Source organism: Oculina patagonica, chromosome 13 (assembly GCF_052425735.1).
Source record: "Oculina patagonica isolate OP01 chromosome 13, crgOcupat, whole genome shotgun sequence".
NCBI lineage: Eukaryota > Metazoa > Cnidaria > Anthozoa > Scleractinia > Oculinidae > Oculina > Oculina patagonica.
This window is the reverse complement of record NC_135770.1, coordinates 6302227-6314280: the sequence shown is the minus strand read 5'-3', so window position 1 is coordinate 6314280 and position 12054 is coordinate 6302227. Positions and strand designations below refer to the sequence as shown.

Genomic DNA, 12054 nt, shown 5'->3' with positions numbered 1-12054 from the left:
TTTTGACCATTTTGTCACTGAGTAAATTTGTTGGCAATCTGGTATTCCTATGCTTTCCCCCAGTCTCCGTGGGCCAATGTAACCAACATGGCGCTCTCAGGTGGAGGTCTCTTTTCGTAATTCTTGTCAAACTGATTTCACAATATTTCATCGATTAGGCCACACTTTTGGGGTGACATTTCGCAGATAGAAGAGAATCAAATTCTACGCCATGGCTGACGACTCCAAATTTGCAATAGTCTCCCCCAAGTCGGTAAAATTGTACGCCGAAATTTTCGGCGTGCAAAGTTTGACGGACGACCTGGCAAGTTCTCTTGCGGAAGATGTAACTTACAGGCTTCGCGAGACGCTTCAGGTACAGTTAGGCGCCCTAATTCTATCGGATTACTGGTCAACTTTTGTTATTTGATGTAGCTTCCGTTTGATTATTTGAAATGATTTACACAGAGTGCATCGCAGTTCATGAAGCATTCCAAGAGAAGGCGGCTCACATGTGAAGATTTCAACAAAGCGTTAGAAACGAGTAGCACAGAGGTGATACCAAAGCTTCATGTCTTTTTATTTTTTGGTATAATGATGAGGTCGTCATAATTTTGTATAGTCGTACGTACCCAAACCGGGACAGTTGGTGAAGGGAGGGGGGGGGGGGGAGATCACTGTCCAGATTGTTTTGTTTTAAGCCCCTCCCCCCTCTCCCCTTTCTCTAGAAAGCTCCACTCTACCCCTCTAACTCTTTCACCCCTCTCCACTTTCCAATGCCACTGTCAGGATTTAAAACATTAGTTTCCAGTTACAACTTCATTTGTACTTTTTAAAGTTATTTTGCCCACCACACAACGTTTTGGTTCCTTCTTTGTGGAGATGTTTTATGGAAAACATAAAACATTAAAAGGTCTCTTACAACAGTCTTTATTAGTTTGCCCTATACTGGCTTATGAATTGAATAAGCTCCTCTCTCTTCCCCATTTCTCTTCAATGAACCCCTTTATGGCTTTGTCATGTTACATGTACAATGTATTTTTTGTCACTGGAAACAACTTCATTGTTTGTTTTGAATTTTTCGCAGCCCATTTATGGTTATGGGTCATTGGAGGACATGTTGTTTCGCAGCACCACTACTAAAGATGGTGATATATTCTATGTTGAAGACAAGGAGATTGGTCTGCGAGAGCTGGCAATGAATGTGGCAATACCCACTGATCCTGGACAGAGAACAGTCAAAGGTGATAAGCATTCTTGTCCCCAGAGCTGCTTGTCCCTCTTAGCCGGCAGAGCCTGTGCACAAGAAACAGTGCCTCTGGGGACCATGATTTGATTGGCTAGATTTTGACAAAGGAAGTTTCAAATCACGCTAATCAAATTAACTGTTTTAAACTCTCAAATGACAAAGGGAATTTTCAAGAAATAAAATGCAAACAAAGGGATTTTAAAATAGTTTAAATCCAGCCAATCAAATCATGTGTCCCCAGAGGGACAAACCGCTCTGAGGTCGAGAATTCATGAGGTGATATGTTAATAATTGATTTTGAAAGAACAATTCAGTGGAGGGGCTTGGGGGAATCCAGTCTCCCTCATTTTACCTAAAAAAAAATCCAAGACAGGAAGGTCTTAGGGAAATTCCCCCTTCCATTATAATAATTGGAGCAAGGAAAGGCTTACATGTATCTACAGTGCACTTTCAATCCCTCCTTTCCTTTTGCAAGTAAGAAAATGCAGTATAAAGATCCAAGTAGTTAATCAGAACTGAGCTCTAGAGGAGTTGAGTGGTTGACTTACACTTAAGTCTTAACAAGTTTCAGTCCAAATCAGGTTTATGTTTGAGGCTGTGGACCAAGTCATTGTTTTTTGGACTGTGAATGATTAAAATTCAAGACTGGATCAGTGGGTTGCTGTATAGATCACATGCACCATATAAAAGAGGCCCTGTTAGGGGGGTCTTCATGTCCCCCGTCTGAATTTTAAACCCTTTGATGTCGCAATTTCGAAAGGTCCGCATGTCGCTGTCGGAAATGGTTGAGTCCGGAGTGCATAACCTAAAATAATGCGTTCTCGTAGTTCTGTCGCCCAAATATTCCCTATTCTTGGATATCTCAATTAGATCTGTTGGCACAGATGAAGGAGACACCTTCCTAGGGGGGTCGGGGGGCATGCTCCCCCAGAAAATTTTGAAAAACTGAAGTAGCTTAGACCTGTTTTCCTTTATTCTGAGCAGGTACAAAGAGAACATGGAGTGAATTATTTTCAGAATGATGGATCATTATGTAGTTACTTAACTTAAGCAGCCTAAAAATGAACTAAGATTGCAGTAAGATTGCAGTCGTTCAATGCACGAGAATGGTCTTTACAAGGTCAGGCTATTTTGCCTACATCAGTACAAGCCACTTTAAAAAGCGCCAATGTCGCTGTCGATTTTGCTTTTTTCTTTGTCGCAGTCGTTATTTCACGGGAGCATCTCGTCGTTCGTCGTCATTTCAGCTCCTTCATGTCGCCGTTTCAGAGCCATATGGCCTGTCGGAATTTACCCTTAACAGGTCCTCATAAGAGCACAAAAACAACTGACAGTGTCTAAAACCCCAACCCTCTGTTATTTCTGCAGCTTATTGGCTTCCGACTGAGGGTTCCCCGGCTGCAGGAGGTCATGCTCAGCAAAATGGTGGTAAGTTGATACTGATGACTAAGTTCTTTACCAGATGAAGAAAAATTCTGCCTAATGCCATGAATTTCTGAGATTAGAGAAGCTGGCTGGCAAACACCATGAGCTGGTGAATTGTGTACATTTAATTTCATTTTCGCCTTATATATTTTGTTGTGTTTTTATTCTCTTTTCTGTGAAACTAGGTCGAGTTAACAATGTCAGTGAAGCTGGAGTTGTGCAGCATACCCTCTCAGAGGTGAGTTGGTGTAATAGTTTTGTTTTCTTTGGTTATAAGGAGTGGCTTGAACCAAGGAGCAGGCATTTGGTAGTTTTATTGTCAAGTGTGATTGTTGTGCTGAGGGTACTACTGAAAAGGAATGTTGTTGGGTCAACTGGAGCAGACTCTAATGATGACTTTCACTCAAGTCATTGAATTAGTCAGAACTTTGCAATCATAACAACAGTCTATTTTAGGGCTACCCTCAACTGGATGATCACACTTCTAGATGAGCTATTTTCTTGCATGTAACATCCCAAGCCAGCTATATAATATATTTTGCTCTCTGACATATTTTATTGTTGTTGTTGTTGTTGTATTTAAACCATCAATTGTTTCTACTCATTGTAGGCCTGTTTGAGTTACTATGAACAGATAACAAAAGCTGTTTTAGGTGATGAGGAGCAATGCAGCAAGGTAGGAATTTTCCAGTTATAAACTGCAAAGAGATATTTATTTTGTTAATTAATCATCACCATCTATGGTAACCTACATGATTGTACTTTTAAATGGCATGGTAGCTTTACCACAGTGACATACCCATGCGCAAGAAGAATGATATTTGACATGTTTACATCCTGAAGTGAAGGAGGAGGGGGGAGTCTTTTCAAGACCTTTTAAAAGTGGTGCCTTAAAAGAGAAGGGGCCTAAGAGAAAATGTAAGAATAATTGCTCGGCTTCCTCTTTTTCACAGGTGGCTCTAAGGGATCTGAAAACCAATCCAAAGATTTCTTCTCTACTGGCCTATTTTGTGAACTTTATTGCATCAGGGGTAAGTGGAGAAAACTGTATTTTCCAAATGTAGCAGTGCCAATTGGCCATGTTCAAAACGAGCAGGGGACTGGGTATGAAGTTTTTAATATCGATTAGACTGGAAAACTGGGCCCGTCATCTGAAAGAGCATCCAAAAATTAGTAACTCAACCAAATTTGAGAGTTATTGGTATAAACGCATAGGACCCCTGGTATGGTTCACTTTTAGAAATTGCTAAAATAAGAGAGCTTAGTATGGATTGGAGGGACAGCTGTCCATCCAGCCATACAAAGCTCTCTTATTTTAACGATTTTTAAAAGAGTTCCATGCCTTTGCATTTAAACCAATAACTCTCAAATTTGGCTGAGTTACTAATTTTTGGATGCTCTTTCAGATGACGGGCCCAGTTTTTCAGTGAAAACGATATTGAATATTCGTACCCAGTCCCCTGCTCGTTTTGAACATGGCTAATTTATTGACAGTGTGCTTTTGGCAACAATCAGTCACAGGGTACAAAATCTACCATGCTGGGTGACGTCAGAATGTGACAGCCTTCAAACTGACACAATTTCAACTAGTCAAGCTTGACATTTCTTCATTTTGGATGTCCCAGTGAATACATGTTGCTTGCCCACTAGCATGGTGCATTTTGTACCATTCTTGTTTGTTACAGAAAACCATCGTGTGGTTGTATTTTAAGCAGAGTGTTTATATTTTGTATCGCAATTTAACTTTATTATCATGAGGCCTTCCAAGGGGTAAAAGCGACAAGCAACATGACCCTGAATACTGACGACACAGGAACATTTTAACAACAACAAGCGACGTCATTATGGCACTCAGTCGGACAGCGACACAATGGGACAGCAACACAATAGTGGGAAAAAATGACAGCAACATTTACAGCTGTTGGCTAGGTGGCATGGCAGCTCAGAAACATGCAACATTGTGACACAGCTACCCCCCTTGGAAGGCATCTATTATGATAGTGATGTGTATTTAATTTATTGTTTCCAGAAATCATGTTTTGTCTACTTTATTTCAGGTTAAGACTTACAGCCACGACTTGACTCAGCTAAGCAAGCTTCTGAGTATGGTCAGATCCCTAATCGATAATCTGTCACTGTTCCTTGAACCATATGTAAGCAATTAAAATTAAATATTACCAAGGGTGCGTTTCTTTGGGAAAAATCCAAATCCGGATTCTTGATCCAAAAACGGATTTTGCGTTTCTTTACCTATATCCGAAAATGGATTAATCTTGGATCAATGATCTGAAGAATCCACACTTCGAGTGGATACATCGGATCATATCTGAATCCGGATTTTTAGGATTCATGATCCGTGCGTTTCTTTGGGAAAGGATTCGAAAAAAGTACTTTGGCCCAGCGGTCTTTGCTGTGAAAATACAGGTTCGCTCACTGCCATACAGAAAGTTTAAGGCGGTTATTTCGATCAAAATACAAAAATATTTCACGATAAAAGGAAACGGTAGCTTCAGATAGGTATGTAGTATCATTTTAAACGGGATACAGATTTTGTAGAACAGCCACTGTGTGCCTACGGAAGTTGTATCCTTTTGAAATTGTCACTAGTGAAATTTGCACTGATCCTTTCGCAATCATTTTCGCTCTCAGATGCTTTCTCTTGCCACATTGTGCTTAACGCTAAAGAGATCTACTTCGAAGTGTGGTTTTTGTAAAGATTTTGTATGCTTAAATTATTTTAGCTAGGATGCATTCGACGAAAAATAAATTTGTGCTGATATTTTATGTTCTGTGCGAAATGTGTTTACGGGGTTGTCATGGCAAAAAATCCGTTTTCGGATTCTTCGTTTCTTTGGGAGCAAAGTATCCGTGTGATCTGCGATCAATGATCCAATTTTGGATTTTCCCAAAGAAACGCACCCCAAGTCATATTTTTAATTTGTTATTTACAGTACTTATAAAAGTAATTTAAATGTAAATAACATTGCAGCTTTTGTTCATCCCCCCCCCCCCCCCCTTTACGTTTGTGTGAGACATGTTGATCTGGAGATTACTGGGTTAGACTTCAGATTGAGTAGGTCAAAACTTACAATATTCATTATTCTCTTGTCAAAAGCCAGTTATTGTCTGAGAAACTTGACTCTTGCCCAGACAATTTTGGCCTACATTCTTATATTGACCCTCTTTCAGAAGGCTAGCTAGAAGCATGCCTCCTACATAGCATGTGAATTAAGTCAGTGACTTACAGTTATTTCATACTGGCAGTGGATTGAAGTCAGTCTTGCTCTCCAGGTCTTAACACAAAAAAGCACTTACCGGTACATTGTACTGTCTTTAATCAAAACAAAACAAAACAAAATGGAAAAAAGTTTTTGCTGTACGCTCTGTAAGCCTATTGTCAAGGCTAGTGGCCCAACAGGACCAGAGCTCATGATCCCGGTTTATGTAGCATTAAGCAGCTAGAAGAATTTCTATTCATTATCATGGTGGTTAATTTAACTTTTTCAACTTCAATGATCAATCAGTTTTTATCACGTACACGTTTTCTTACTTATGACTCAGTGTTTGTTTAACAGGTAATCCAGCTTGTTACAGCTGTCATGTATTGTCTGCTTGAGTCTCTTGCTGCTTCGTTAAATCCACAAAACGATCACTGGCGACTGAGGGACGAGGCAGCATACATTCTGGCTCGCATTAGTAGGTAAGATCCTCAGGATGGCTCTGTTTATCAAATTCACATTGTCAAGTTCAGAGGGTAAAATGCGCTGCCTGCTAGCAGCTTTAACAAGACTATGGTCCATGTCAAAATTCAAACTCCTTCTGTGGCAAAAAGCTTCATAAAAACTTGTTGCTCCTTGGCAAACCTTTACAGTTTTCGAGTCTACTATATTCAAGCAATTCTTAGAAAGTGCATTCCCAAGGAAGCTTATTTTGGACAAATGAATTTCCTCCCACTTATTCAAATTAGCTCTTCAATCTAAATTAGATGGGGAGCTACGAGTGCAAAAGATTATTGCGTAAAAAGTATTTCATGAATGGAACTTATCGAAAAAGCGACGCTTTATAAAGAAATGCATCATTAAATCCGAGCCTTTTTTGAGAAGGAGGGAGCACATTCCGTGAGGAGGACTCTCACTTCAGCATGATGACATTAATGCTTAGCAATAGTTGGAATTCTGACCAATCAGTTGACCGATTGGTTTTTGAATTTTTTTAGGAAATGTAGCAACCCGGTCAACTACTTGAGACAACAGCTGCTCATGACGCTACAAGAAGTGTTGTTAGATGATGGTCGCCCTTTCTGTTCGCATTATGGAGCTGTTGTAGGACTGACTGAACTGGGACCAGAGGTACAATATTACAAATACACTCAGTTTACCAAGCAAAGCTTGTTGCATGTTATAGGCCACTACTAAAAGAAAACTAAATGTCTGTTTAAGTCTGGGTATCTTTTTTTGACAAAGTGAAATTATTGTATCAAAACTGTGGGCTTGATGGAGGAGGGGAGGGTAGCGCTTACATCCACCGTATTTTCTTGATTAAACGCCAGGTCTCAGTCGAAAAAACGTTGTCTCCAAGGTGGAAATGTAAATTACCCCTTTAAACATTTATTGGAAGTATAAAAACCATTGCTTTGTAAACACATGGCTCACATAAACTGCAGAAGTCGAATAAACGCTGAGTCAACCAGGGCAAGTTTTAAATAAACGCGTTTAATCGAGAAAATACGGTACTAAAACGTGGTCACACAGCTGTCTGCTTTCGAGAATGCCAACTGTTCAGTAAAGGGCAGACATCTACTGAAGCCATGCCCTGGGTTATTCGGTTAGCAAATAGCACAGCTTGACAAAGACAAAGGTTATTGGAGGTGTAAATGATTTGTTTCCTTGTTCATTTCAGGCCTTAGAACAATACGTGATGCCTCATCTGCGGACCTATTGGAACCAATTACAGCAAGTGTTGGATGATAACAGCCAATCAAATGCTCCTCTTCAAGAGGAAGCTTACCAAGTTTATGGAGCTCTTCTGGTATGATGCATGGGTTTCATTGATAATTATTGTGAATGTTTAACAGGAATATAACTAGAGAAAACAGGCTGACGCGTTGTCTGTCTTAAACCTTAGAGGTTTCTTAGCCTAAAACCTTGATTGCTTGATAAAATCAATCCATAATACATCGCTCTCATCGTTTATGTTTTCAGTATTGTCCTTCTGTCTTTGGAAGTGAGCCACATTCTTGTCCCCAGAGTGGCTTGTCCCTCTCAATCCGGCTGAGACTGTGCACAAGAAACAGGACTGGCTATGGGGACAAATGATTTGATTGGCTGGATGTTAACAAAAATCTAGCCAGCAAAATCAACCATTTCAAACTCCAATACAAACAAAGGGATTTTAAAACGGCTCAATTCACTGGCTGTTTCTTTTGTTAAAATCCAGCCAATCAAATCATGTGCCCCCAGGCCCCAGAGCCACTCAAGTTGTTTTTGTCCTGCTAGGCTCAGCCAGCAAAGAGGAACAAGCAGCCCTAGGGACGAGAATGGAGATAGCCTGTTCCATGCTCTCGCGTTTTTCCCTGCTTGCCCCAAACAACATTGTACCAAACAATGCTTCATGGTTATTACCCCTAAGAGTGCGAGTTGGCATGTGTGCCATAACTTGGTCAATATTTGTCTAATTTATTTAAATTTTTGTCACCACACTTGTCTTCAAAAGATCTGCATGTTAAAAGCATAAAATTGTACCTCCCCCCTATTTGTGACATGATTAACCACCCATATAACTTTTGCAACTTTTTTGCCTGACACATAAGTGACATACAACATTACTAAAATAAACCAGTAAACTGAGATCTGCACAATAAGCTGTAGTTTAGGGGTATGCCTACTATATACGGAGAGAAACAATTTTTTTAAATCTTTTTCTTTTTTACGTTTTAACCCATTTCTTTCAAAACTGTAACTTCCTTCTCATTTGTTCAAGTGTTTTATGAAATTTTCTGATCAAGAACTTTCAAATGGTGTATCATATACGGATATCAGGTTTATATATATTTTTTAATTTACGAATAAAAAAAAGACCATTCGCTTTAGGGGTAAAGGTTTAATCATCAACTGTACACCTCTTTTTTCCCTACAGCAAGCCGCTGGATGCCTTTTGAAGTCGAAACAACATGGCGTTCCCATGACCACTCTTGGCTTTCAAGTCAACAACTCACACCCAGTCCTGCGCAGCAATCTGTCTCCGTGGGCTGGGGCGAGTGTAATTCAGCGCCCAGCCCCCGTGGCCTCGTCCCGATCCCGGTCAAGCTCAACCAGTCACGCGTCCAATCCTCTACAGCTCTACCAGCAGCTCTACGAGGTATTCGGCGATAGCCTGGGGCCGAGGATTGCGCATAACAACTGGCAGGATGCGGCTGTCACTAAGACCAATCAGCTGCGGATGCAGCCATTTGCCCATGCGTACTTTCCGTTACGGCCTCTCCCGCGCGATGCTAATATCATCAAAGAGTTAATATGCAAAGCTAAAGAGAAATTAAAGCCATCGAGTTCACAATCAAGTACGCTTAGTACTAAAAGAAAACGAACCATTGACGAGAAAACATCAGAAACTCAAAAAGACAGGCCAAAAAGTAAAAGAATCTGTTTGACCGTAAGGCCCGTGCAGATGAAGGTCTCAAGCATACCTATGGATTTAGACCCTGAAGAGCCTAGCCCTTCGCGAACCAGAGCTATAGCTACAGGGGTCTCAAGAAGAAGCAGTCAAAAGGAGCCTGCAAAGGCTTTAAGACATGTACAACAAACAGCAAAGATCAATCAAAAGCGTTTGAAATGTGCGGTAGAAACCGGACGCATTCGTAGAAAGTTTAGAAAACAAAATCTTTCGCTAAATAACAGAGCTAAGTATGACTATCATATTGGGGTTACATTGTAACGATATGGCGGTCAATACTTATACCTAATCGTACCTTTTTGGTACGCTTCGGTAGCATATCAGGCGAGTTTGGTCGAGCCATGGTTCGTATTTTGGCGAGACGCAGTCGAGCCAAAATACCCATGGCGAGACCAAACGAGCCTGATATGCAGCCGAAGCGTACCAAAAAGGTACGATTAGGTATTTACCGTACCCAAATTCAGCCAAAAATCCGGTTATATTTATCGCTCTGTTGAAGCCATGCCTGCAAGGTACAAACTGCAAATTTTGTTGACTTGGTCTTCAACACTTTTACCAAGTTCTTCTTCTGCCCTTTTTTCCCCTCGTTTGTTTAGAGTTTTATTCCCTAATTTTCAAAATCAAAATTAAGCGAAAAATTTGGAAATTCCGACTCCATTTTTTCAGTCTGAATGTCTCAGTGCTCGTCGGCAAACATCGCGCAATTGGCGAGCGCGCTCAAGTTTGGTTCTGGCGGGAAAGTTTTTCTCTTTTTTACGACCGCTAAACACCGCTAAAGTTCTGTTTTATTGGTAAAACCCCTTTTCAATTCTTCGTACAGTAATACTACTTTCAGTTCAAAGTGACCGTGATATGGTGGCATATCAGGTCAGTGACTTGATATCGTAGGATATCAGGACAGTAGATCGCGCTTCTGATTGGCTACTTGCGAATTTGGGTACGGTAATGTAACAATATTGCGGTCAACTCTTTGCCTTTATGTATAAATGTAGAAATCTCGATAGTTATATATTCAAGAAGTACAGTGGGCGCTTAACCCCCAGTACATTTCTATTGGAATAAAGCTTTGTCTAAAACGTGTGTTACCAAGTTGCAATATGCATAAATCAGTTAATGTGATCCCGTTGACATATCGAAGAAAGCCTCATTTAATCCTCCTTAATCCAAATTTAAATGCCGTGCAAACTTGGCTTCAAAAAAAAAAAAACTCACCACCCTAACTGCATACAACTTTATAAATGAGCAAAAAAGCCTTACATGATGATTTGGATAAAATATTGTACTCGTTAATTCCAACGAGTCTCGGTCACCTTCATCTTCGGAGTCCCAGGGGCAGCTAGTCGGGACGACGGGATTTTCGGGCTTGTTGTAAACTTTCGCCCGAAAATCCCGTTGTCCCGACTAGCTGCCCCTGGCACTCCGAGGATGAGTCACCTTTGTTTCATTGGTCGTTTCTTCGTTCAAAGCACAGTCTAGGTGTTAGTAAGGAACTAATCAAAGCGCGCGTTTGCCCATATCCAAGGGTTAGCCCATATATAACAAAGGGCTACTGAGTTGCACTCCAAAGATTTAGGAGTTAGCGTTTCATACATCTGATATTCGACCCAAAAAATTCCATACTGCCGGGATGATGTAACTCCGTGTACAGCCTCTTAGTAGTTGTTATAGCCTGCGAATACAGCCGCCTCTCATTCGCGTCCCGCAACGAAGAGCAAAAACACGGTTTCGCTCTTCGTTGCGGGACGCGAATGAGAGGCGGCTGTATTCGCAGGCTATAGTTGTTATCGTTCCGCATTCATCGGCTTTCTGGCCTGTTCCAGGCGTTCGATTCGGTTTGTTGGGGAGCATTGCGAAGAACGGCTAGCCTGTGTAATAATAATGATAATAATAATAAAGTTTTTTGGGCGCATTTTGTACAGCCGTCCCCCTCCCCTCAAAAAAATCAGGGAAATGAACGTCTGTGTTGCGCCGTCGTTTATCGTGTTCCAGTATCCTTTGCCCGATGATTTTGAGGAGAAGGGGACGGCTGTACACAGGCTATAAAGAACGGCGAGTAAAACAAAAGACGCTCGCCATTTTTTTTTTTTTTTTTTCGCTCGCCGTTCTTCTTGCTAATCTCGATTTTTGGGCTGCTCCCCAACCAACCGTATCGGCTCCGGGACCCTGGGTCATATGTGAGGGGGCCTGGTGGTGCTTTAAAACATGTTCCAATCCTTGTGGTGTAAGTCGTGGAAATGCGAGGACGGTACAATATTCTTTTTGTCTTGTAATTTAACTTTCAGTTGTGACATGGGCCTAATATAAAGAGCTGTGTTTTGATTACTAAGTCATGCTGACCAGCCTGGGTCTGTTTGATGATTGCCATAGACAAATACTGGGGACTTTTCTAGAGAAACGTCTCCCACAGTTGGGGAAATATGGAAACTTTGAAAAAGACAATTAGGAAAGTTCCCACATGCATCAGTCTGGGAACCCCGTTCCGCGGGGAAGCCGATGACAGATGCATACTAATTGAAGACCTGAAGGAGTTTAGATGTCAACTAACATTGAAACAAGAAATAACATTAAATGAATTATCGAGAGTGAAAGCTTATTCGCATATGTCGTTACCAAGACTGTTAACAACTGTGACTGGAAGGTGTTTCTAGATCGAGAATGAGACTTCTATAGGTGCACGCTTTGAAAAGAAAATGAAAATACAAGTGACATATCTTGCGCGGATTCTTGGAAAC

At 41.0% G+C, this 12054-nt stretch overlaps 1 protein-coding gene across 1 annotated transcript; it reads left to right on the top strand.

Annotated features, from left to right (window-relative positions):
* The first annotated feature begins 88 nt into the window (after nt 1–88).
* LOC144634949 (TAF6-like RNA polymerase II p300/CBP-associated factor-associated factor 65 kDa subunit 6L) lies at nt 89–10520 on the top strand. Its single transcript, XM_078494000.1, has 12 exons — nt 89–355; nt 448–534; nt 1067–1223; nt 2597–2656; nt 2839–2891; nt 3264–3329; nt 3607–3684; nt 4711–4806; nt 6229–6353; nt 6870–7002; nt 7553–7681; nt 8789–10520. Exons 1-12 carry the CDS (start codon nt 212–214, stop codon nt 9581–9583), a joined length of 1923 nt encoding a protein of 640 aa, XP_078350126.1. The 5' UTR covers nt 89–211; the 3' UTR covers nt 9584–10520.
* Nucleotides 10521–12054: the final 1534 nt, after the last annotated feature.